This window comes from Cucurbita maxima, unplaced genomic scaffold (assembly GCF_002738345.1).
Source record: "Cucurbita maxima cultivar Rimu unplaced genomic scaffold, Cmax_1.0 Cma_Scf00016, whole genome shotgun sequence".
NCBI lineage: Eukaryota > Viridiplantae > Streptophyta > Magnoliopsida > Cucurbitales > Cucurbitaceae > Cucurbita > Cucurbita maxima.
In genome coordinates this window covers 4,660,417-4,685,607 of record NW_019272032.1, presented here as the reverse complement: position 1 = coordinate 4,685,607, position 25,191 = coordinate 4,660,417, and the positions used below count along the sequence as shown (strand labels likewise).

The 25,191-nt window shown below is 36.5% G+C and overlaps 8 protein-coding genes and 1 non-coding gene across 9 annotated transcripts; 6 read left to right on the top strand and 3 right to left on the bottom strand.

Annotated features, from left to right (window-relative positions):
* The first annotated feature begins 150 nt into the window (after positions 1-150).
* On the top strand, positions 151-2,424 carry LOC111491184 (transcription factor bHLH3-like). The gene is made up of 2 exons (XM_023139976.1): positions 151-333; positions 620-2,424. Exon 2 carries the CDS (start codon positions 710-712, stop codon positions 2,180-2,182), a length of 1,473 nt encoding a protein of 490 aa, XP_022995744.1. The 5' UTR covers positions 151-333; positions 620-709; the 3' UTR covers positions 2,183-2,424.
* Positions 2,425-3,045: 621 nt separating this feature from the next.
* Positions 3,046-3,689, top strand: LOC111491306. Its single transcript, XM_023140173.1, has one exon. The coding sequence runs from the start codon at positions 3,137-3,139 to the stop codon at positions 3,464-3,466; it is 330 nt and encodes a 109-aa protein (XP_022995941.1). The 5' UTR covers positions 3,046-3,136; the 3' UTR covers positions 3,467-3,689.
* A 1,295-nt stretch (positions 3,690-4,984) lies between these two features.
* On the bottom strand, positions 4,985-7,984 carry LOC111491154 (F-box/kelch-repeat protein OR23). Its single transcript, XM_023139927.1, has 3 exons — positions 7,288-7,984; positions 6,846-7,202; positions 4,985-5,481 (listed from the first exon to the last, which is right to left on the bottom strand). Exons 1-3 carry the CDS (start codon positions 7,902-7,904, stop codon positions 5,193-5,195), a joined length of 1,263 nt encoding a protein of 420 aa, XP_022995695.1. The 5' UTR covers positions 7,905-7,984; the 3' UTR covers positions 4,985-5,192.
* Positions 7,985-9,022: 1,038 nt separating this feature from the next.
* LOC111491428 (transcriptional regulator SUPERMAN-like) lies at positions 9,023-9,646 on the top strand. The gene has a single exon (XM_023140340.1). The coding sequence runs from the start codon at positions 9,158-9,160 to the stop codon at positions 9,644-9,646; it is 489 nt and encodes a 162-aa protein (XP_022996108.1). The 5' UTR covers positions 9,023-9,157.
* A 2,645-nt stretch (positions 9,647-12,291) lies between these two features.
* LOC111491156 (transcriptional regulator SUPERMAN-like) lies at positions 12,292-13,055 on the top strand. Its single transcript, XM_023139929.1, has one exon. The coding sequence runs from the start codon at positions 12,337-12,339 to the stop codon at positions 12,928-12,930; it is 594 nt and encodes a 197-aa protein (XP_022995697.1). The 5' UTR covers positions 12,292-12,336; the 3' UTR covers positions 12,931-13,055.
* A 918-nt stretch (positions 13,056-13,973) lies between these two features.
* Positions 13,974-14,044, top strand: TRNAG-GCC. The gene has a single exon. It is a non-coding gene; the product is annotated as a tRNA-Gly (tRNA).
* A 331-nt stretch (positions 14,045-14,375) lies between these two features.
* LOC111491159 (bet1-like SNARE 1-1) lies at positions 14,376-16,922 on the bottom strand. The gene is made up of 6 exons (XM_023139931.1): positions 16,801-16,922; positions 16,499-16,605; positions 15,426-15,576; positions 14,942-14,998; positions 14,800-14,859; positions 14,376-14,716 (listed from the first exon to the last, which is right to left on the bottom strand). The coding sequence occupies exons 2-6, from the start codon at positions 16,510-16,512 to the stop codon at positions 14,627-14,629; spliced, it is 372 nt and encodes a 123-aa protein (XP_022995699.1). The 5' UTR covers positions 16,513-16,605; positions 16,801-16,922; the 3' UTR covers positions 14,376-14,626.
* Positions 16,923-18,527: 1,605 nt separating this feature from the next.
* LOC111491158 (LOB domain-containing protein 16-like) lies at positions 18,528-19,372 on the top strand. The gene is made up of 2 exons (XM_023139930.1): positions 18,528-18,951; positions 19,027-19,372. Exons 1-2 carry the CDS (start codon positions 18,637-18,639, stop codon positions 19,288-19,290), a joined length of 579 nt encoding a protein of 192 aa, XP_022995698.1. The 5' UTR covers positions 18,528-18,636; the 3' UTR covers positions 19,291-19,372.
* A 507-nt stretch (positions 19,373-19,879) lies between these two features.
* On the bottom strand, positions 19,880-20,864 carry LOC111491155 (LOB domain-containing protein 29-like). The gene is made up of 2 exons (XM_023139928.1): positions 20,534-20,864; positions 19,880-20,446 (listed from the first exon to the last, which is right to left on the bottom strand). The coding sequence occupies exons 1-2, from the start codon at positions 20,810-20,812 to the stop codon at positions 20,003-20,005; spliced, it is 723 nt and encodes a 240-aa protein (XP_022995696.1). The 5' UTR covers positions 20,813-20,864; the 3' UTR covers positions 19,880-20,002.
* Positions 20,865-25,191: the final 4,327 nt, after the last annotated feature.

Sequence of the window (25,191 nt, the reverse complement as noted above, 5' to 3'; positions counted from 1 at the left end):
ACACATAATCAAACACAAACGAAGATAATGCTAAGAATGTCGGTTAATTTATTCGAAAACGCACCGTTATTGGCATTTTGTGGATAATATGAAGCGTTAAGACTCGGCCCAATACCCACTCAGACGGGTTGAACCGAAATGCTCACGATTCATGCGACCCAAACCCTAAACTTCAACCTTTCCTTCATATCATTCACATCAAAGTGCCAAGCCAACTCTTTTCAGTGGAAGATATTAAAAGAAAGTAATAAATCAATCCCTTGTTTTCTTCTGATGTTTCCGCGAAATCGAGACGACCCTCCTCCTCCATTTCAGATCCCTCTTCACTTTCAGGTCAGCTTTTGAACTCGTTTCTTCGAGCTTTTTGGACTTTGGATCGCTTTTGCCCCCTTGTCCACTTCACCTTCTAGCTCTGAATACTTGGATTTGTTAAATTGGGTAATTGGGTGAGCTGTTGATTGTTTTGTTGATGTTTAAGCGAAGATCTGTTGATTTTGGAGAATTGTAGTTCGACGAGCCACTGAAAGGGTTCCAATTGTTTGTGTTGAATAGTTTGGTTGCACCCTTTCTAATTGATTTTCATTTCCTTTCCTTTCTTTTCTTTTTTTCTGGTCACTAGAGTTTTTCCGACCTCTACTTGCTATGCGAAGGTGATTTTAGAAGTAGAGGAGGTTGGGTTTCTTCCTTCTGCTGACTCCATTTCTGAAATATGGGTGAGAAATTTTGGGCGAACGAAGAAAAGAGGGTTTTGGTGGAATCAGTTGTTGGTAGTGAAGCTTGTGAGTTCTTGATGTCGTTGGCGTCTAGTAATATCTTGGCTGAGGACTTGCAGTTGTCTCTTGGTGATTTTAGTGTGAATCAGGGGCTAACTAAACTTTTGGATGGTTCAAGTTGGAACTATGCAATCTTTTGGCGGGTGGTTAGCTTGAAATCTGGGGCCTTGGCTTTAATCTGGGGAGATGGGAACTGTAATGATGAAAAGATTGGAATTGCAATTCCTGGTGGGGATGGTCAGGGAGAGAAGAAAGAGGAATTGAAGAGGCAAGTGCTTCAAATGCTTCAGTCCTCTTTTGGAGGGTCTGATAAAGATGGATATGGGGCAAGGAGGGAGGAAGCCTCAGATATCGAGATGCTTTACCTAACTTCAATGCACTATAAGTTCATGTGTGACTCGGGAAGCAGTCTGGGGGAGTCATATAAATCCGGCAACTCTTTATGGGCTTCGGATGTAACGAGTTGTCTGCGTAATTATGAATCGAGAGGGTTTTTAGCGAAAATGGCTGGTGTCCAGACATTGGTCTTTGTACCTGTAAAGTTGGGAGTTGTTGAACTTGGTTCCGTTAAATCAATTCCTGAAGATCAGGGTGTTGTAGAGTTGGTTAGAGCGGCCTTTGGGGGATCAAACACTGCCCAATTAAAGACCTTCCCAAGGATCTTTGGTCATGAGTTAAGTTTAGGTGGAACTCAACCTCGATCGCTGAGTATTAACTTTTCACCGAAGTTGGAAGATGATACAAATGTTTCTTCCGAAGGTTTTGAGCTGCAAGGTTTAGGTGCTAATCATGTATTTGGAAATTCTTCCAACGGGGGTCGAAGTGATGATAATGATGCAAAGATGTTTCCACATGCTCAGACGAGACTTTCGAGTTTGGAGTTTCCAAGGGACGAGTCATCTCCTAAAGGGGATGACAGAAAACCTAGGAAGAGAGGGAGAAAGCCTGCTAATGGGAGAGAAGAACCATTGAATCATGTGGAAGCAGAGCGGCAGAGACGTGAGAAGCTTAACCAACGATTCTATGCATTAAGGGCTGTTGTCCCAAATATCTCTAAGATGGACAAGGCTTCTCTGCTCGGCGATGCCATTACGTATATCACCGACCTTCAGATGAAAATTAAAGTTATGGAGGCTGAAAAACAGATCGCTAATGGCAGGCAGAAAAGTGCAGAGGTTGATTTTCAGGCAAGGGAAGAGGATGCTGTTGTGAGGGTGAGTTGTCCTCTGGACTCGCACCCTGTTTCTAGAGTTATCAAAACATTTAGAGAACACCAAATTGAAGCTCAAGAATCCAAAGTTACGACCACATCCGACAACGATAAAGTCATTCATTCATTCTCCATTAGAACTGAAGGTGGCGGTGCAGAACAGTTGAAGGAGAAGCTGCTGGCTGCCCTATCAAAATGATATCATTTGTAAAGTACCTCTTTTATATATACATCAGGCCAAGCCTCAACATGTTGATTTTCATGTAGTTTCTTTACTTTGTTGCATTACGATGTGGAAATTTCTTATTAGTGAAGTCTGCAAAAACCAAGTTACATTCTCCCTTGTATGTTTAATGTCTAAATGTGGCATCTTCTATATTGGATTGTTATAAGTTAATGAACTGATTATCAATGAAAACTGTGTTTAAATCTTCAGATCAATTTGTGTGCTTTGATTTCTGCTCTGGAAAATGATTTTCAGAACCCATTTAGTCGATGATCAAGATTTCCATGCCTTACTATTGACATTCGACATTCTTCATGGCCGTGAGTTCAAGCTTCATGTTAAAAACTCGAAGCCGAGGTGTCCGAGATGTCCAAGGGAAAGATTGTAGAAGTTTCAAATTCAAATTCATGATTTAAGTGAGATGAAAGTGAAAGTCCAAGTTGTAATGCGGATTGGATTAAAATGAAACTGAAGCTAGCTTGTTCAAATGTTCATGATAAAAGGAAAGTCAGTTTGTGAACCAATTATATGGCAGGAGTACTAGGTAGGGGAGTTGGATTATTTTAGGAGTTCTTTTGTGTTTGAACTCAAAAGTTTTAATTATTTACCATTTGAATAATCTTAGGATATGTGCGAACAGTTTGGTCCAAGCTACGTGTCGTTTGATTCATTCTAACGTTGTTTTCAACCTTTCAAACAATATTACTCCGTCAAATTCAGAACCAAAAGTCTTTGGTCAAACTACACCCACAGACAAAAACCAAACGCCCTCACATGTATATATATAAACACATACATCAACTCCTTCCTCTCATTCTCATTTTGCTTACAAACTTCAAACACAAAAGTTGGTTTAAACTCCGACGTTCATCACAGAAACAGAAGAAGATTTAGTTTGGTTGATAGCTTTTGTGTGGAAATTAAGATATGGGTATGTCTAAAAGAGTTAGCTTGGTGTTCTTTGTGCTGCTGTTCACCATTCTGTTACCTAATCCTATGGAGGCAGCAAGGGTTATGAGCGGAGAGAAATGGATGAAGGCGAAGCAAGATATGGCCTTTGTGTTGCCTATTCAAGTCTTGCAGCGTGCCCCGGTGCCACCGTCCGGTCGCAACCCATGCAGCACCATTCCTGGGCAAAGCAATGGCCGATGCACCCTCCAGACGATGAATGTCGCAGGTGGCCCTGGCCGCTTCGTCCAGGCGCCGCCTGCTATTCACGACCCGGCTCCCATTGCCTCAGCTGCTCAAAGTTCTTGATAGTGTCTTTTAATGGTGGAACCATGGAGGTTGGGTTCAGTTAAGTTTCAGGACGAAATTCTTTTATTTGGATTGGGGGCATCAGAAAAGAATTGGTTGCAACCCATGCAAAATTTATGTTCACTAATAGTGCTTTTTTTTTTATACAAGTCCTTTGATGGACTGTGTTATTAAATAAATGATTAGTTCATTCGTTAAAGTTAAATCTAGCCTCTTAATTTCTTCAACAGCTTCTAATCTTTCTCATAAAATCAATTTTATAGTGTCTTAATCATTAAATTATCATATCGATATCCTCGACTTTTAGAGATACTTCTTCTTTATTAACTCATTATATATTGCCCAACTCAGAGATACTTCTTCTTTATTAACTCATTATATATTGCCCAACTCCAAAATATCGAACAAGGTGCAAGATTGATGGTTAATACTAAAAGTGAATTAAATAGGCATGGCATGGAAAGCTAGTTGAGTCGTGTAATAGGTTAGTGAATCTATGTATAGTTCATTCTATCAATATTCAACTTATTTTTGTAAAGATTAAAAGTTTGAACATTCACTTTTTGTTTGTTGAACTAAAAAAAAAAAACGTGTGGATAGCTTATAAAATATTGCATGTATAGTACGAGGTGTGGTCTTTGTTAGACAATACAACAACGACATGCTTCATGTTCAAATATTAAGTCAAATGAAAACGACAATATTTTATATATATTTAATAAAAAAAATGTAGCTATAAATATCGAAATAGCCAATATTATTTATTATTAAGTAATTATTTCAATTTATAATTTAAAAAAAAAAATTAAGAATCCTTCCAGCATATCTAATTTCACAAAGCGTTGAAAGGGTAAAATATAGCAATTTTATTTTTCCAAACCACAGTTGGAGGAACAAGGAATTGAGAATATTAGGAAAAATATCAAACACACTTGAAAATCTAAATATTTTCTTTTTCGTGAATTTTGACGTTGACTAAATAAATAAATAAAAAATAGTTCGTTTTTTGTTGGCTGCTTGGTGGAGACCAATTCAGCTCAACCCCAACACCTTCACAAACCCTCTACCATATACTTGATAGAATCAATCAGTTTTTAACCTTTTTAATAACAAATTTATTCAAAAGCCAGACTTTTATTGATGAAAATTTCAAGCTTTCAAAACATCTTAAACCCTTTTTTGTTCTTACCCCTTCATCCCTTTATTCCGACATAACCTATAGCCTTTTCAATTTTCAAACAAGGCTTACGTTTCTGTTTCATGGTAAAAACAAACCCTAAACACATTAATCACCAAACACCCATAATATGTATGCGACATTTCCTGTCTCAGAACCATATCTTAGACACAGAATTTGGGTTAATTTTGAAACCATGAAGTGTTGAGAAGAAGGTGTGAAACACAGAATCAAAGTACTTGACAATCCCACGTTGCAGACAAAACACCAACCACCATGCTTGAATTTGTACATAAAAATTTTATGTATTTTATCTCCATCCTTGAACAGCCTATACACAGATGTACAATATTTATGTTCGAGTTGATAAATTTATTTCCAGGAAGAGAAAAAAAAAAAGTTTGCCTGTAGATCATTCTAAACATGTACATAAAGGAATGCAAACGTATGTGCCACTTAGCTATCAGGGAACAACAATCAGCATCAGCATATGCCTAAATCTGTAAGCAATAATGAGTAGTTGATAGCAGCGGAGGTATTATTTACATTTCAGATACGAATGGTACACATAGCTGCAGTATCGAAATCCATGGGGTGCTGAAAAGGCGACCTGGTAATGAGAGATCTCCACGTCTTCTTCACGGGATCGTAGATTTGCATGTACAGCGATCCTCCTTTCTTGTGATGTCGTAGCCTTCGAGCTTCGGCCGACTCTGTCTTCAGAAATGATATAACATATAATTCTCCATTCAATGCAACAAAGCCATATGAGGAGTTGAAAGGAGTCTTTCTAGGTACCCTTGCCTCTTCAACCCATCTGTTTGATGTCATTTCATATCTAAAACATAGCAGATGGAGATCAGGAGATGACAAATCATAAGAATTTTAAACTCCAGTTTTAAATTCAGTTTCAGAACTGTTCAAATATAGCGAATTCCATATGGTGAAGAGAGATGAGTAAAAGTAATATCTTTTCTCCTCCGCATACAGATGATATAAATTTGGAAATCTCTTCTGTTTTCTTTCCCAATCAAACACCCCATAACAACATTTGGACTGAAACTCGATTTGCAGGTCAAGAACAACAAAAGGGAGGAAATCTTAAGTTAACCAACACTGATCATTCCAAATAGTTAATGAGCTCACTCCCAATAAATTCTTTCAACTGGTCATCAACACCCTTAATGTGAGATTCGAGGATGCTAGCCCCGAAGGGGAGTGGATTGTGAGATCCTACATCGATTGGAGAGAGGAACGAGCGTCAACGAGGATGCTGGGCCCAGAAGAGGGTGGATTGTGAGATCCTACATTGGTTGGAGAGAGAAACGACTACCAGCGAGGACGCTGGACCTCGAAGGGGGGTGGATTGTGAGATCCTACATCGATTGGAGAGAGGAACGAGTATCAACGAGGATGCTGGGCCCTGAAGAGGGTGGATTGTGAGATCCTACATTGGTTGGAGAGGAACGAATGTCAGCGAGGACGCTGAGCCCCGAAGGGGGGTGGACACCAGGCGGTGTGCTAGCAAGGACACTGAGCCCCCAAAGGGGGGTGGACATCGGGTGGTGTGCCAGTGAAGACACTGGACCCCGAAGGGGAGTGGGCTGTGAGAACCCACATCGATTAGAGAGAGGAACGAATGCCAGCGAGGACGCTGGACCCCAAAGGGGGTGGGGATTTTGAGACCCCACCTCGATAGGAGAGGGAAACGAAACATTTTATATAAGGGTGTGGAGATGTCTCCCTAACAGAGACGTTTTAAAAACAACATTGAGGAGAAGTCCGAAAGGTAACAAGATGGGCTTGAACTATTACACTTGCCAGCCAGAAAGTGGAAAGCATCCACCTTGCACTCAAAGTTGAAGAAAATTTTGTTTCCAAATCCAAAGCTTGTCTCATGCAAACTAAGGCATTCTAAGAAAATAGTTTAATGCTCTGAATCCATTTTTATGGGATCATATACTTGTAGTTTGCCATTAGTTTTTCTCCATTCAAATACAGCCATAGGTTTCCACAGTACAGAATGAACATGTGAAATAGACACTTGCTTGAGAACAAAGTGATAAAAGGCATTTCCATAGTTAAGGGAATAAAAAGTAGTGAGTCATAAAACCAAAGCAAACACTTTAAGTAATCAATGAAGAACTGAATTCTTCCTCAAATTTTGAGTAACACAAAGGCAACTAAAAGAAGAAGAGTAACCTGAAGAATTCATCTCCATCAAGCATGAAAATCCCAGGTTGTCCATGGTTATGGTGATCCTCAATCACCACAATTTTCCCTAGCCTCCTTCTTTCCCCTTCTTCCCACATATCCCCAATTTGCCTCCACCTCCCACCGCCATTGCCATTGCCATTGCCATTCCTCAATTCCAACACCACTGCATCTCTGTAATACTCATCCACAGGAAACACTCCTGAAATTGTCCTCGATTCGCCATACCCACCCATCACCCAGAACTCTCTCTTTTCTCCATTTCCCACAAAGAACCCAACACACCCAGCGCGAAACCTGGGCAACCCATCAAGGGCAACCCACTCGTCTCTCTCAACATCGTACCTGTTAAATCATTGGTACAAGATTAAATTCTTACAGTAACCCAACCCCACGTAAACTATTGAGTTCGGTAGTGATTTAACCATACCTTTCCACGGAGCTCATCCGACTCCCTGCCGCCGCGAACATCGTGTGTCTGGACCCACCTCCAGCCACCAGAATCTGACCGGAACCAGGAACCGCCGCACACGCAAAGCTCCCTCGCGGCGACAGCATCGGGGAGATGGGTTCCCATAAGGAGGCATAGAAATCGTATCGGAAAGCGGAGGAGGAGGAGGAAGGACGGTCGATTGGATAAGAACGAGTGTCGAAGAGAGACCCACCGATGACGTACAAGTGAGGGCCGAGGGAAATTGGGGTGAAATTGCAGAGACCATACACATGGGGGTTGCAGGGCATGGGGGGAAGAGGGCACCAAGAAAGGTTTAGTGGGTCGAACAGAATAGGGGAAGCGATTAAAGGGTCTTGAGGGAAAAAGCAGAGAAGGTGAGAGAGAGAATTTGGGTGAGTGAATCGAAGGGAAATTAGGATATTAGAAGAGAAGAAGAGGCGCCATGATTTGCAGGTTGATTTGAGGCGAGCATGGTGGGAGTAAGGGAGAAAGGAAAGAAGTAAAGCCGCGACATCATTGGGAAGACCTGGAATTAGAGTGGAGATATCATCAATGGAGGAAGACAGTGAACAAAATTGAGGAAGAGAGTTCATTATCGCTCCGCCTAATTAACTCTGTTCCTCCCGCCCCTGCCCTTTCCTTCCCTTCCCCCTCCCAATCCCCCGCACTGAATGAATAGCGCGCAAAGAAAGCAGTCATGGGTTTTTGACACAGATTGTTGACACGTTTGTAAGAATCAAAGATCAATCATTATCAGTGGCATGGATCATTTTCTTAATTGCTCAAAAGGGTGGATTTTTATTTCAGCTCATCACCGTCTCAAGTGCAATGTGAGGCCACGTGTCTGAATTTCATTGGTTTCCGCAAGTTGAAGTTTTCTTCAAAATATATGTCAAATTTTTTATAATTAAAAAGAAGTATTTTTATTTCTTATTTTTGTTTTAAGATTAGTTTAAATATGTGGTTATCAAATTAAATTTTATTTCTTATTTTCATTTTTATAGTTTTCAAAATAAAAAAACAATACAAAGAGAAGGAAGAAAATATGTTTGTGAGACATATTTTCAAAAAAAAAAAAAAAAAAAAAAATCTTAAAATAGGGTATTAAAAACAAAACAAAACAGAAATTTGTTTGGAACTAAACTTTTCCAGCAAATTTTTAATTTTGATTCTCTTAATTGTTTAATAAAAACAAAAATGTAGTCCCTGTTGTGAATTATACTATCTTTATCCAACTTAAAAACAAATAATCATCCTAAACATATATTATCAAATATGGCAATATGTTTTTCTACCCATTTCAAAAAAAGTTTTCCTTGCTTCATATTACATATTACAGATTTGAATTAAACAAATAATCATTACGATTATTATCCATCTAACCAATCTTAACCTACCAAATTAACTAAATAAATGTAGGTTAAGAGTGACAAATCCATTACAACGTCGAGAGCAGAACAAAATATTTCTTATTTCTTATAAAAGTGTGATAAGTATTTTGAAATGGTAGTTTTATTTTAAAATTATTTTGTATATTATTGGAAGCAGCCTAGTACGGAGTTAAATAAGGAATAATAAGATATGTGGCAGTCCTTCCCTCTTGAACTGGCAAAAAGCAACTTCACTGCCATGCTCAAGTGTCCTAATTGTGTTGGCTGCTAAGTAGTATCCAAATATGCCTCCACACATCTCCTTCTTACTACAACTAATGCCTCGCTCACCCCTTTTTCATTCATAAACTCTTCCCCCCCCTCTCTCTCTCTCTCTCTGCGGAGAACAGTTTTCATTTTCGTCACAAATTTCGTTCTTATTTGTTTGTTTTGTGCATCAGGTTTGAAGTTGGGGCATGGACGGAGGTAAGTACAGGAGCATGAGTAATGGGAAGGTTGTGAAGAATGAGGAACAACAATGGGGTTTTGGCAAACAAGAAACATTTTCAAGCGATCAATTTCTCCAATGGCCTGCAAGAAAATACAGTTGTAATTTTTGCAGGAGGGAATTCAAATCTGCTCAAGCGCTGGGAGGGCATATGAATGTTCATAGAAGGGACAGGGGAAGATTGAGATATTGGTCTTCTTGGATGCATAACAATTCATACCCTACCCCTAGTTTCTGTTTGCCGCCTCCACCACCATCCTGCTTCAGTTTCAGACCAAATATTGAGAACAGCTCCTTGACTTGCATTGATGGAAGTGGGGGCAAGCCCTCATCAGGCCCTCAAGGAGATGAAGATGCTGATGCTGATGTTGATGGGGTGAAGAAGAAGAGGAAGAAGGGTTCAGTTAATTTGGTAGGTTGTTCAAGTGAGGATCTGGATTTGGAGCTACACCTTTAAGTTTCTATGTATAAACGCCCCCTTGTTTTGTTGACGTGTGTTTTGTGTGCCCTTTTCTCTTTACCTAATTTCCTTTTTATGGAAACATTGTTGCCTTTGTACGCTTATTCACAACATACCCTCTCTTTTATTTTTAATCTAAAATCCAAAACATTTTGCACTTTCTTCCGACTCTCTTATTTTTTCTCCTAATGTCTTTTCAACTTCTTTTGGACTTTAATTCACTTTTTTTTCTTCTTTTAAAATTACAAAAAAACAAAAAAAGGGAAAAAGAGGCAACTGGGTTGTCTTTTTTAAACCCTCAGCCGCCGGACACTACTGGTCCCTCACCTCCCTCCGACTCTCCACTCACTTGCTCAACTTTATTCGCATTTTTTACCTATTTAAATATATTCTTTATTTTAATATTTACCCTATTAAATATATTTAAAATATTAATTTGAATATGTTACTTTACTTATTTATTTTATATAAAATTTATTTAAATTTATCTTTAGAGATACTAAGGAGACCTTTACTGATAATAAGCCCAATAAGATGAAGTTAGTTAGGTTGTTGATCTTATAATTAAAATATTAAAGTATTAAAATAGTTTATTTATCATCTCAAGTCTCCTTGTTTAAGTCTTGAAATTCGTACTTAAAAGAATTACTCGTCTATTTATCGAATATGAGAGAGTAAATTCCATCTCATAAGATTAATTAATTAAGTTTCTAGCTCCCTGATTGGTCAAGTTTTTAAAATGATAGATATGATAAATTTGCTACAAAACTCATTTTCAATCATGCAAGTCCTTGTGCGCGTAAAAGTTTAAAACTAACTCAAGATTATTATTGGATGACACATAATCTATCTCATAAAATGGGTCGTATTAAGAATATTATTACAATAAGTTTGTGGCTTTATCCACATATTATAAACCCTTTAAATTATTAACAGTAATTTCTGATTTCGTACAATATGCTATACATAATATAAAATAATAGATTATTTTATTAATAAATGATAAAATAGTTAACTACAAAAAATGTAGGAGCTTTAGACATCTTAGTTTTTCTCGTTGCCACCCACTATGCGCCTCCGACCATTGCGCCCTTCTGCCACAGACGTCGTCTCTCCGTCTCCGAAACAAACGTCGCAGGATCGTTGTGTAGGTGGTTGCGGACAAACAGATTTGACGACTGCGCATCGCCCATGGTAGTAGCAGTGACCGACACCCAACACAAACAGGATTGATTAGGACACTCCTAAATTGGAGGCAAGCCTTCAGGTCATTTTGTCAAACAACTTGCCTTTATAATACAATTCATTACAATTCATTAAAAGCTTAATGCCAAAATGACAAATACATAATTAAAAAAAAAAAAAAAACTAATTACTTAATTTATTATATAGATATGATCTTGGCCTGCAATATGAATGCAACAATGGAAAAAGCAACATAATTACATATGCATGCAATGATGCACATGAACTCAACAGAGACAGGGACAGAGAGAGATTGTCAATAGTCAATACCCTTTGCAAGAAGACTGTTGAATTGTAATGAACTATATGATAGAAGTTTGATTGATTGTGAGGGGACAAAAATGTTACTTTCTTATTATAGATTATTCCATTTTTATTAAACTCTTCTATTCTATACTATATAGTTAAGTAGTTAACGTGGTCATGTTGCAAGGGAGGTAGAGAAATGTTGAGATTATTGGGTACTGAATTCGAATACCGAATACCGATCGTAATTCAAATTAAAAATGATTATGGTTGGTCTAATAATCACAATAGATATGGGAGAAAGAAGTTTTAGAGGGGAAATCTTCCCTTTGCTGAGAAAGAAAGCAAGTGGAGGGTGTGGGTGTGGGATTTTTCATTATACTCTATACCTTATGATTTCAATATTTGGTGAAACCGTATAATGTGCAATTACAATTACAATATTTTATTCATTCTTGCTCACCACCTTACTCCACAATGTATCTCATACGTATCTTTAGCATGTCATATAATCCAATGTCCAAAACAAAATCCTAAGAAGCAGCTGAAAATTAGGTCATTTTTGTCCCAATACACTATGAGCTATCACTTAACACACTATGAGCTATCACTTAACACACTATGAGCTATCACTTGTATTTAACATCACCCAACACCCCCAACAACTTCATCAATTAATTAAAATAATTTTACTCAAATTAACTAATATTATTATAGGAAGCTGTCCCTAGTCAAACAATAGTACAATTAATCATTTTAATGCCTCGATAATTTCAATAAGCCTATGTCGGTTTGATCCAATATTTTATTTCATTTCGAAACACTTCTAACATTTAATTTACTAACCAAATTCTCTTAAATCGATCCATGTTCTAAGCTCGGGGCTATATTATCTTAGGATTATGGTAACAAATTGTGACATAAAATCGAACGCTTAAAAAGGAAAAAGAAATAAAAAGAAATATTTGATTGAAGAAACATAATATTGTCTCCAAAAGATGAATACATCAAGAGCCGGCTAACTAATGGTTGTCTCTCCACAACCAAATAATTTATTTTCACATTTCTTCTCCAAATCTCATCTTCATACACAAAAACCTACCCCTAACTATTATATTTCTCTCTCATTTCCTCCTTTCCAACCCCTTCCCTCCCTCAAATATCTCTATATATGTTAGGAACCAAACTCTTCTCCCATGGACCCTAACCATATCCCCAACGACGACGACCAAGATCCGAACTCGAAAACAACCACCGAGGAGGTCGAACAAGCCAACGAAATGGGCAGTGGCCGCTCCTACGAGTGCGTATTTTGCAAACGAGGGTTCACAACGGCTCAAGCCCTAGGCGGTCACATGAACATCCACCGCAAAGACCGTGTGAAAACCAAGCCTAATACTCCCAATAATAATCCCTCCAAGCCCGAACCCTTCGCCCACCATTCAACTCTCCGCCCAACGACGCCACTAATCTCAACATCCCATCACCACTCTTTTCAAACCTATTTCCCCACTTCTTCCACTTGGTGTTTGGGTTCCACTACTACTCCCTCCCACGATCATCAATTGGCGTATCTTCACAACAACCTCAACATCAACAACAACAATAATAACAGTCCTCAAGGTTTGAACGCGTTCAAAGAGAATTGGACGAATATCAGCCTCCCCTCACGCTCGCCTGACCCTACCTTGATCAATCGTCAAGACAAGAGATCAGATGGTAACGTTGACGACGACGATAATAATGATGATGAACTTGATCTAGAGCTTCGACTTGGTCACGATCGGTAGTAGACGTAATATTATATTTTTCCATTGAAGCATATGATATATAATTTGTGTGTGCAGTTATATATATATATATATATTTTTGTTGTGTGTATAGAGATGGGATTTTATATTTTTGTTGTAGTGAAGAGAGAGCATTATTTGATTTTGGAATAAGGAAAAGCAGTAGAAATTGGGATGATAGAGAGATGTTATACATAGCCGCCGTCTTCGGGTGCCGGCCGGCAGGCTGCTGCTGCTTCTGCCGCCCTCTATATGTTTTTGTAGGATTCGATGCAAGTTTGATTTTTGTTATTTTTATTTTTTTAAAAGCCCTAAACTTGATGAAAGGGTCTTTCCATGGGATTAATTTTTTTATTTTTATGAGTGTATTTTTTTTTTCCTTTTCCCATTATTCTTCTTCATGAAATTGATCAATATCTCTTTTTATTGGATATTCATTTTGGTGTATATCTCTTTGGGGGTTTTTTTGTTGTGAAATAAAAATTAAAAAAAGAAAAAACTTGAGGTTGAATACTTTGGATTAAAAGTAGATGGGGGGTAAAGTTGGTTTGCATCTAAAGGCTTCCTACGTGACATGATTATTATTTTTATAAAGAAAAATGTAGATTTTGTAAAATAGAAGTAATTAGAGAGAGAGAGAGAGCATTGTCATGGATGATTGCATGTGGTGGGCGTGCCGATGTTGTTGCAAATTCTTGAAGAAATACATGATAAACACAAATTCATTACTAGGCACACTAATAATTAATCACACATTTTTATACAAATTTTAATTTATGTTCATTTTTTTTATTAATTGTTTGTTTAAAAAAATAAATTAACTCACTAATTTTTCATCCAACGTTATAATAGTGAAAATCCGAGAATAAAGCTAAATAGTTACCATTTATCTCAAATAATTATATATATATATATATATTCAAATTCATGATAAATTTTAGATAAGAAAATTAATTGGTGGTAACAATCCTCTAGTTTGAGACTTCTGATAAAAGATAAAAACTTAGATTTATTGTTTTTCAATCGTAACAAGCAACAAACAAGCACCAGTGGTCTAGTGGTAGAATAGTACCCTGCCACGGTACAGACCCGGGTTCGATTCCCGGCTGGTGCATCAGTTTTTTCATTTTAGTTTCATTTTAGTTAATAAAAATATCTTGTAAAATAGTCGCATGAAATCGGCTGTAGGTATTTATCATGAAGTAACTTTCACTCCTTCGCTACCTGGACTTCAACGAACCGTCAATTAAATATGCAAGTTGTTAATTAAAATGGTTGATTTTGAGCATTAGTTTCGAGTAAACTTTAATCTTCATGAAATTACTGAATATTTGGATTTTGAGTTTTATGAAATTATTTTTGTATTAAAGTTGGTGGATGAATTCGACAGAAAAATTAAATAAAAATGTTACCTATCTAATCAGGGAAGGCAGATAAAACTCTGATGTAACAAACTGGTTTGCTGATTATATTCATCAATGTCAGCTTAATGGAGAGCTGCAGATGATATTTTGGTTCCAAACTGGTTCCAACTTTAATTTTGGTACACAAGGAAAACATATTCACACAGGCATCAACAGAACAGCTATGCCAATGTTACAACTAATACTCTCATAGAACTAAGCAGCAGTGCTGATCATTGTCTTCCATCCAGAGCCCAAGCTCGACTTCTTTTGATGATATCCAAATGGAAGAATTACCTTGTGAGATAGTACACAATGAAGAAAATTGCCACGAAAAGTACGACTAGCGAGAACATCTTCGGGCTCGACTTCGGATCAAATACCTAAACATATTGAAATTAATGTAAAAAATGATGAAAAGGAGTATCGAAAGAGTGGAATGAATTGTTCTTGTGTATGGCAATACCGTCTTGAATCGATCCATAGTGCCCGACAACACTCCTCTGGATGAATCCATATCATTACCCTGAGCCAAAACATGCAAGAAATTAGTTCTCTGTTGATAATAACACTAAGAACTGCGTACGACACTTGAGTTGACATAATACCATTCTATCCAGTATGCGGTTATGACTCTCCACCTCCTCATTTATGTCACCTGTCAACTGTTGAAATAACACCTTTCAATTTGAATGCGATTCAGGAAACAGAATATTTCGTTCTCGGCCGTCATTACCATTTCTTTGCTTCAAAAATAGCATAGTTTATGTTTTCTATCAATCATATATATTTAGTAATAAAACCCCTCGTGTGTTTTTCTTGAACAATATACAATCACAAGTTGGAAAGTATTTTCATCCTCTATGTTCTCAAAAATAAATTGCAGCATATTATAGGTGCAGAATTTGTTCACAATAATTGCAACATATTCTACGTGCAGAGTTGATTCTCGACAATAATTGCAGCAAATTGTAGGTGCAGATCTCGGTCTCAACAATTATTGCATAATGTTATAGGTGGGAATTCTTTCTCTGTTTCTACCGACTCAATCATCAAAGATTAGTGACTAAGACTGGGTAAGAAATTAAATACCCTTTTCAATAGAAGGACTCTGTCTTGCAAGCCTTCCAATGCTGTTTCATTATCCTGTTCCTCAATTTCATGGGAGGAGTATGAAGATGAGGCCCTAACACCACCCTCCTCAATGCCATCAAAGAGAGAAACCCTATTGTTACGTAGTTCCCTACACTCCAAGAGATACTATTACAAGAAGAACGACCAGCACATAGCAAGATCAACCTAAGGTTCAGTTCATAAAAATCAACTTGGTACTAAAAAATACATTCTTCAGTTTTTGATTAAAAAAATGAATTTAAGAACTTCCATTCAACTATCAAGGGTGCATGTGCATATAAGTGCACGAGGGAAAGTAAATTGTATTTCGTCTAAAAGTTTAACAAAGAATTGAGAACTAAAGATTCAAAAATCAGTAAATGTCCACACTCATTGCAAAGATCAATTAAAATATAAGAAATAAAGTTTATTTCCACCATAAACATGTCACCATGATTTATCTTCGATAATTGAGTACATCCTGATAATTCTGGATTAGTAGACAATTATCCAAAACGATATAAGTTGTTAATGTTAAATCACTTAACAGTACGACTTATACAAGTACACGCATAGAAAGCCATAGCAATACATAAAGGGGCAAAAGTTACCAATCTATAGAATAGAGATCTTGAATTTCACAACTACATCAGTATGAAGAGTCTTAAACAGAAAGAAGAATGCTTAAAAATGATTAAAAACCCGAGCCCTATAGAATCAATGTGGTCATTCTAAAATCACCTGCTAATAAAAGGTATAGGTTCTAAGGCATCTGGACTGAAACATTCCTCAAGAGAATTCAGTTCTAATAATAGAAGTAAAGTCCCAAAACTTGGAATTACTCATTGAACCCTTCTACAGATACGGACTCAGATTTATCGAGCTATCGGTCTATCGAGATCCAGTAGCCAATAACATAGCAACACAACATTGAATCGTAAATGTAAATTTCACACAAACAAGTAACTGACGTCACGCGTGGTTTGCTCGATAGGAAAGATACTTAAATGGCCTGCAGAACAAAGATAAAGATTGAAAGATTCAAGAAAAACCTTCTGGCGTTCATGGCTATATCGGGCCGAAACAGATTCCACGCACAGCCCTATGTGTTCTTGGATTCGCAATCAAAGATTATTCGATCTGTTGAATTGACGCTACCCTGTTGAGGATTTGCAGATTATTGAAGTAGAAGTTGATCGGAAGGAAATACAATTAAAAATCAATAAATATATGGATGCAGCAGCAAAGAATCGAAGAGAAAGAACATCGAGAAAAGGTCTTCGCAGATCACGAGTGGAAGAGGAGTTGAAATTGGAGAGAGATTTAGAAGGAAGGAGATGAAAGAAAGACGTACCAATTGTCGGGCAGCTGAAAGTTTGAGAATTGACGGAGCGACGGGACTAGGAACGGTGACGAAGAGAGACGATCGGCGAATCTTGACGGGGGGAGTAAGAGATAAATGCTAAAATCATTTATTGAAATTTTATTTATAAATGTTATTTTATCGGGAAAAATAAAAGAAAACCCCCAATTTTATGTCTAAAACATTCATCTTTTAATATCCAATTGAATTTCTAGTAACAAAATTTAAAAATAAATTATAGTAATAAAAATAAAATTCTAATTATTATTATTTTTTGGACGCTAAAATTGAAGTTATAGTTAAAAAAAAAAAAAAGAAATTAAATAGAGTTGGTTTAAATTGGTAAATATTAAGAGCATGAAATTGAATATTAAAATATTAAAATATTAAAATGTGGGCTAATTGAGAAGTCATTTGGATTTAAAAGAAATGGATAAGATCAAAAGAGTATTCCAAATGTATTCCTATTGTCCATTTTTTTAATCATAACTTATTAAATATATATCAAAATCACTATTTTCAAAATTAAAATAAAACTAAATTCCTATTTAATTATCAAACTTTTAAAAATGATTAATAATTGTGCATTTTGCGTTTAATTAGTTTATAGAGCTGATTGATATCACCATCATTCAGGTGATATCAATATGCATGGATAAAGTGTAGCTTCTCTACTCGTGAACCAACATCTTATAAACCCAATCTTATATGCAAATGACATGAACAATGACAATTGGGTGATATGGGTCATTTTGTCAAACATGATTCATGTAATTGCTTACGATTCAAGCCAAAAGCTTGAATTGAATGGCGTTCTTATCTTTTCTCAAATCTTCTTTTTTTCCCCCCCTTAAATTTATTTTGGAATCCTAAAAGTTTGTGATGTTGCATGGCTGCCATGTGCATCAGTGAGGTGTTTTGCTTGTATCATACGCCCACCACAAGCTGGGAAATTGTAGACAGTAAAACGAAGCCTTGTTTTCTCTGAAAATCTTGCTGCTGTGTGTTAATGGTGTTGTTTTTGGAAGAAGCAGTCAACTTTGTTGAGCTTGGTGACGATGGCTCCACCATCTCTGATGACCCTTTGGTCCTCGAAGAGGTGTGCCGATGATGAACAAGCTCGTTTAAGTTGTATCCATCCATGTCTATTATATTACCTTAATTATTAATTAAAATTTAATGTGGTTTTCAATTATTATGTTTCCAAGATAATGAATATATATATATATATATATATATATATACGGATCAAAGGCTGGTGGGGACACACCATTATTTAATTACAAATTTACAAAGCGGGAACCGACAAAACGCCGCACCTATAAGAACTGCGGCGTTGGTTCGGCGGAAAACAAAAAACTTAATTACTATTTTATCCAAACCCATCAATCGACCAAACTATCACTCACATTTTCCTTTTCTTTTTATTTTTTTTTTATTTTTTTTTTTTAAAAAAGGTATTGACCCATAAACAGCCAATTTAATGGTAGGAGTTCCACCTATAATTCTCTTTCAATTTTATAATCAATTAACCTTATCAACCACATTTCATATAAAAATACAGATTATAAATTTAAATGATTAATTTAGAGATTTCAGAGAGCAAAAATAAAGAAATTTGTGGCATTGGGGGGTTATGAAGGCAATTAATGAAGAGTGAAAAACGAAAAAGAAGAACATATATTAGGAGATAAGGCATGAAGGGATGTCCTCCCCTAACCCTACACGCAGACCTTCCATGTCTCCCTTTCACACTTGTTTATAGCCCACCAAAGCCCTTCTCATTAACCTTTAACCTCCACGCCCAACCCTTCGCCTCTGTCTCTAATGGCGTCTTCCACTACAGCCAATTCTCACGCCTCTGCCTCTGCCTCTGCCTCCCCTTGCGGAGCATGCAAGTTTCTGCGACGAAAGTGTGCGCCTGATTGCATCTTTGCTCCTTACTTTTGCTCTGATCAAAGCGCTGCCAGATTTGCCGCCATTCATAAGGTGTTTGGAGCCAGTAATGTGTCCAAGTTGCTCCTCCACGTCCCTGTTCCTCATCGCTGTGAGGCTGTTGTCACTATTGCCTATGAAGCTCAAGCTCGCATTCGTGACCCTGTTTATGGCTGTGTTGCTCATCTTTTTGCTCTCCAACAACAGGTATTTGGGAACTTAGATATACCCTAAACCCGATTAATGAGCTTAAATGGGGTTTTTATTTTTTGGGTTTTGAAGGTGGCGTACTTGCAAACACAGCTGATGCAAGCCAGGGCTCAACTTGCACAAACCCACATGCAGATTCAATGGACCGGAATCCCAAAGTTTCCAAATTATCAATCCCAAGTAACCAACTCTGCAGTTTCCCCACAGACCTCTCTGGAATCAGCTGCCAACAATGATGAAGCTCAATTTCAACAATTTCCTACAAAAATTCCAGCTTCTTGTCATGGTGATGTTGGAGAGCTCCAAGCTTTAGCTCTCAGAATGATGAGAAACTAATTCACTTAATCAAAAAGGGTGTAATTTGTTTAGAAATACAATAATTTTATACTCATATAAATAATATCTTAACTTATCTAGTTGAACTATGTTCTAAAATTGTGCATATAATGAGACGAGACGAGACGCATTCATTTCGTTCATGAATTTTCATTACTTAATTCATTTCTCTAGATGCAAGGCTAGGGTTGACAAAGCAAAAACATGATCCCTAACATAGGGATTGAGGAAAAGGAGGTGAAAATTAATAAAACGATCGTAAAAAATAAAAAAATAAAAAAGACAAAAAACAGACGAGGTTGGTGTGGAGTGGAGGCTTGTTGTTTAGGGTTTACATGTTGGGAGTAATAATTAGGGGCAGCTAAGCTTAGGTACCTTTAATTTTGGTGTCCCCATTTAAGCTAAGTAAACGTATTGACACAACCAACCAAAGTGTCCCCTTGATTGAATGCGTCATTTGAATGGACAATGGACAATGGACAAGAACAAACCCACAATTTATTGGGTCAAATAATAAATGGCCTGCTTTCCCTTTTATGATTGTTCCTCTTTCATTCATATTCTTGTATATAATCATCAGATTAGAACAAAGCCAACAATGAACTGCCTTTTGCTTTGTATTGCCAAAATATTATCAACTCGCATCCCAAAATTGATGATTTTGTTGATACACAAACAAGCTAAAGAAATAGGAGAGGTTTCCATTAATCATTTACCAACGTCGAGCATGACCAAAAGCGACTGATTGTAAATCATCAGGCGACTCATTGAAGCTCCATTGTTGAACATTTGAATGCAGGTGATCAAGAGTATACATGGAATAGTCTGAGGTTTCTTCAAAGCTTCCATATGATCCACTTTCCTCCATTTTTGCCATGTGATGTTCATAGTTCCCATTGGACTGGGAATTGATCATAATGCGATAGTTCTCATCATAATAAGGGTTGGATGCGGAATCTTGAGTCGGGTTCGGGTTGAATCCAGGCGTTACGTTCGAATGATCCGATTGAAACCAGTTATGGAGATCTTGGAAATGAGAAGGAATCTTTCTGCAATTCTTCTCATTCACCCCACCCCCGTTGTTACTTGAGCTGTTCATCATGCTCTCTGCTGCTTGTTCCTTCAGAGAAGCAAGCTGTGCCTGAAGACTCACAACCTGAAGAGGGTTCCATTGTTAATAAAGTTTGAATTTTGATGGTGACCCATTATTTGAATGGAAAGGAAAAATGGAAAGAAGAAGGACCTGTTGTTGAAGGGCAAAGATGTGAGAAACGCAGCCATAGATGGGATCTTGAAGGCGAGCTTGAGCTTCATAAGAGATGGTAACAGCAGCCTCACAGCGCTCAGTAACAGGGAGGCGAGCAAGAAGCTTAGACACATTGCTGGCTCCAAACACCTTATGAATGGCGGCAAAGTGAGAGGCTCCTTGTTCATGGCAGAAGTAAGGAGCAAAAACACAGCCTCTGACACATTTTCTTCTCAAGAACTTGCAGGCTCCACATGGAGAACCAGAGCCTGTCATTAATTAAAAATGTTTTTGGGGTTTTGATTTGGTTGATGAATTGTTCTTAGGCGTTGAGGGGTCAGAATGGAGTGGGGTTTATAAACACTAGAGGGGAGAGGGGAGAAGGGGAGAATCATTTTAAAATCATATCAAATGGGTTTAGGTTCCCTAAATGGAATACATTTGAGAGTATTTTATTACTCTCAGATGGCTTCTCTTTAACATCTCCATACGACAAAAGATGAGCTGCTTAGTTTCATCATTGGATTTCTGTACCCCACACCTCTTCTCACCNAAAAAAAAAAAAAAAAAAAAAAAAAAAAACAAGTGTGAGAGGGCACGACATGTCGACCACTAGTGCCCAATTATGATTAACTAATCCAAATATACATATATCATCACTCATTTCACTCGCTTTTCCTCACTTTCGCAAACCAACATGTCGACCTTGCCCCCACCTCTCCATTTTCACTCTTTTTAATAATAATAATTTCTCAATTTTATTCTTAATTTATTGATAATCATGAACTAAATCCCCTCCATGTTTTGTATTAAATACAAGAATAAAATAGTGAAATTTCTGAAAGATTAATGATTACAAATTGAGAATTAAAGGGATTAGGGTTTTGCATAGCAATGATTTGATGGAAGATTAACGGTTGGAAGTACTATAATTAATTCACACCCATTATGTTTTATGGATGTAAGTGAAGTGTTTGAAGTAGTCGGATCTCGAGCTAGTTCATTAATTTTAAAAAATTTAGATTAAAAAAAAATAACAAATTTAATTGAAGGGTTTTAGAAAGTGGGCTGAAAGTGATCGTTAATTGTAATTAAAACTAGATTAGTAGTGGTGGAATATTCCTATGGCTGTGTCTAAACACTAAGCTATATTTCCAGAATTTCATTATGGGGAATAGTTCCTTATTTTATCCCTCTTGTTTCTTTTCGTTCATTTCCAATAATGCAGAGTAGAAACACTTGAAGGTGTGTTGCATGTTCAGTTAATTGTGTTCCCAACCATGTTCTTTATTGTTTTGGGGTATAACATAGGTTGTTGGGAAACAATTAATGGTGTCATTCTGTCTGGGAAAACTAAATTACATCCCTAAGTTTCAGTTACTTCCATTGTCTGCATACGGTTCAACAACACATTGTTGCAATCATGTTTTATTAAACTAACTTCAACCATTGCACTCACTAATAAACACATTGTAATGCATTTATATATGGTGATGATGTTCCAGTAAGGTACTTGAAATTGCAACCTCGAAGTTTGGTTAAAACAAAAAGAAAAGGAAGTGGTGGTAGGCAGGCAGACGAATTAGAGAAAGCCACGTGGACAATGAATGGAATCTCTTCCAAGCATGCCTGTCTCAATTGGCAGTCCATTGCATAGGCTTGGGGAAGCTACATATCTGATTTTCAGGACTGAATTATTTAACTTCCCCATGCCATATACTTATAGCATTTTAATTAACCCACTCAATCATTCTTTTTTATTTTTTATTTTTATTTTATTTCATGTTTTCATGTCACATGTTCTTCTTACTTAAATTTATTATTATTATTATTATTATTATAATTGTTTCCTAAATATAGGGATTCGAGTTTACATGAAGCATATAGGTTTTAATCATTCCCATAACCTATATTTGTACCACCATTCCATTTATATTTTAACATTTCAAAATTTGTAATTCTATTATTAAAATATCTGTTTTAATGACTAAAATAATTTAGGAGTAATGTAAGATTAAAATGAAAAATAAAAGGAAGTGGCATTTGGATGGGGGATTAGGAGAATATCTCAATCATTTGGGAGGCGACAAAAAGCGGAGAACCAGCTATGGTTATTCCTCGGGATTGAGGGATCACGTGCCGTCCCTGTGATTATTTCATCTCCGACACACCGCACGAGCGATCTTTTCTTTTTTTCTTTTTTTCTTTTTTTCTTTAACTTTCTAGAAAATAGAAATAACCCTTTTTTTTTTTTTTTTTAATTTAATATTGGGTGGGGCCCTTAGGCGCTAGTTTCCACGTCAGTTGCAGCTCACCCAATTTCTTTACTATTTATAATCCAACATGATAAAGACTTTCAAAATTTAGCGCCAAAAACCATTAATTACACGTCTTTTAAATCTGACCTCAAATATATTAATTTCTCAAACTCTAATTCTATAAAAATGCTGATGTGGTACTTCAGTTTTGAAAATAGCTGATCAAAGTTTAATTAATTAATTGAGTTGAGATAATTTTAGTTTATTCATGGTGGAATCAGTTTATAAAGAAAGGAATTATAAGAAAATCAAAAGGAACAGAACAAAGTTTGCCGTATGAGTGGGTTAAAAAATCTATAATTTACTCATAGGAAATTAAACTTATCTGAAGTAGCATATATTATTTGGATGGTCCAAATGATCCCTATGGCTTTCATTTGACTAATCATAGGGATTTAAAATGGGGGGGTTAATTACTTAATGATTTTCATTATTTTTATTAGAAATATTAGTCAAAGGCAACATGCTTAAAGAAAAAGGGACTTGGATTTTAGAAATAGTAAATTGAAAAATAAAAATAATGTTTTTTTGTAATATGAGATTAGAGAAAATTAGTTGGAAATTTGATTCTGACATTATAAATTGATGTTAAACTAACAACATTGGACTGGTCAAGCCGACACTGATGTTGCACATGGGGCCATTGCACGTGTTTGGATGATTGCTGCCCTCTTTTTCCATTCTTCGCATAATCTATACACTATATATTTGCATCACTCTTTTTTCTATACTAGGTATATATTTAAATACAACAGTATAGGGTAAACATAAAGCTTTAAAAAAGTTAAGAAAAAAGGTTAAAATTGAGTTGAATTTTAGAACTAAGATGAAAATCCAAATCAAAATTGAAGATCAAATTTGGTTGATTTGAAAGCTGTTTAGCAACATTGATAATTGTCCGTTCGTGAGTCTCCCTTGTCTCTTTGACCCAATTAAATATGAAAATATTGGAATTAAAAAAAAAAAATGGAAGTCCTCAAAAGCCAAGCTATCATTCATATGAGTAAGGATAAGTTGTAGAGTATAGTTTATTATTAATTAAAGTTGATATTTGATATTTATATTTGTAGAGTATACTCAATGATTAAGAAATAGAATTGGAAAATTAGATTTAATTGAATAAAATAACAATATTAAATACGAATTAGCATGTTCATAATTTAAAAATGTTGGGTGTAGTTTGAATAGGGGGCAATGTTTCAAAGTTTGAACCAGGATATGACGGAATTTGATGTGATCGTTTCTAAGCCTGCAAGATTATTTGTAAAAAGAGAAGGGTTTTTGATGTTGATGTATATGTTGGGAGTAAGTAAAGAGGAGTTGAAGAGAAGCAAGTCCACAAAGGCGTTAATTATTGCAATCATTTAGTGCAAAACTTGGGAAAAGTTGAAGAATCACAGGTGGAGACAACCTTGGAGAAAATAAAGGGACCAAACCACACACAACTTAACCTTATTGGGGAGAAGCTTTGACCAAAACATTAACTTTGTAATGTAGCAATAATGTGTTACACCCCAACCCACAACTTTTGTCTCACTCTCACTCTCACCCTCAGTCAATTTTGGTTCCATTTACAGGTTTTGTTTTGTTTTGTTTTGTTTTCTCTCCTTTTCTTTTGCTTCAAACAAAAGATGGAATTCCTTTCTGGGTTTTCGAGGATACAAGCACGCCCCACAAACCCACAACTTTACAAAATTAATTTTGACCAGAACCATTATTGTGAAGTCCATCAAAATTTGGCTGTATAGCATTCTGTGGGGAAGAAATATTTTTAACCTTCTTTAAAAAATTGCATCTTTGAACGGCTTCCGCTTCAATTGCTTCAGTCGTGTGTGTTTCTTGTTTTCGGGGTTTTTAATGTTTAAAGACAAAGGGGTATTGGCTTCCAGTTTGAGCAATGTCTACTCTATGTCGGTAACCCTAATGCTGCCACCTACATTCAACAAGAGACATCAACATCAACATCAACATCAACATCAACGGAAAGATGCCCAACTTTTTCTAGATTTCTTCTCTTTTTCTCTCTTTCAAGCTTTTTCATGAGTACAGTGCAACTCCAGCTTTGATCGGTCAGGTCAAGCCTCTCCCTTATGATTGCGGAGTTTTTATTTGATGATCATTTGTTTCAGTTTAAACTTTCTTATTTTCAATCATTGTCGGTGGTCACTTCACATAATTCTGGTTTCTCTGTTTCGTTTTCTCTGTTTTTCCCCCTCTAATGGCAATATCATTTTTATTTAATCTCACTAGAGTTTTAACCAAATCAAGGCCTTTGTTTTAACTATTCTCACAAATGTCCAATTTGAGCATGATTTTTCTAAGACAAGAAACAATTTC

Coding starts and splice junctions, on each gene's coding strand:
- LOC111491156 (XM_023139929.1), top strand. CDS start 12,337: ATGGACCCTAACCATATCCCCAACGACGACGACCAAGATCCGAACTCG.
- LOC111491306 (XM_023140173.1), top strand. CDS start 3,137: ATGGGTATGTCTAAAAGAGTTAGCTTGGTGTTCTTTGTGCTGCTGTTC.
- LOC111491428 (XM_023140340.1), top strand. CDS start 9,158: ATGGACGGAGGTAAGTACAGGAGCATGAGTAATGGGAAGGTTGTGAAG.
- LOC111491155 (XM_023139928.1), bottom strand. CDS start 20,812: ATGACAGGCTCTGGTTCTCCATGTGGAGCCTGCAAGTTCTTGAGAAGA. Junction 20,447..20,533: donor TCTTTGCCCTTCAACAACAG/GTCCTTCTTCTT, acceptor AACCCTCTTCAG/GTTGTGAGTCTTCAGGCACA.
- LOC111491159 (XM_023139931.1), bottom strand. Junction 14,999..15,425: donor GAGTCCTTCTATTGAAAAGG/GTATTTAATTTC, acceptor TTATTTCAACAG/TTGACAGGTGACATAAATGA. Junction 14,717..14,799: donor CTATGGATCGATTCAAGACG/GTATTGCCATAC, acceptor CAATATGTTTAG/GTATTTGATCCGAAGTCGAG.
- LOC111491184 (XM_023139976.1), top strand. CDS start 710: ATGGGTGAGAAATTTTGGGCGAACGAAGAAAAGAGGGTTTTGGTGGAA.
- LOC111491154 (XM_023139927.1), bottom strand. CDS start 7,904: ATGAACTCTCTTCCTCAATTTTGTTCACTGTCTTCCTCCATTGATGAT. Junction 7,203..7,287: donor CGGATGAGCTCCGTGGAAAG/GTATGGTTAAAT, acceptor ATGATTTAACAG/GTACGATGTTGAGAGAGACG. Junction 5,482..6,845: donor GATGGAGATGAATTCTTCAG/GTTACTCTTCTT, acceptor GCTATGTTTTAG/ATATGAAATGACATCAAACA.
- LOC111491158 (XM_023139930.1), top strand. CDS start 18,637: ATGGCGTCTTCCACTACAGCCAATTCTCACGCCTCTGCCTCTGCCTCT. Junction 18,952..19,026: donor TTTTTGCTCTCCAACAACAG/GTATTTGGGAAC, acceptor TGGGTTTTGAAG/GTGGCGTACTTGCAAACACA.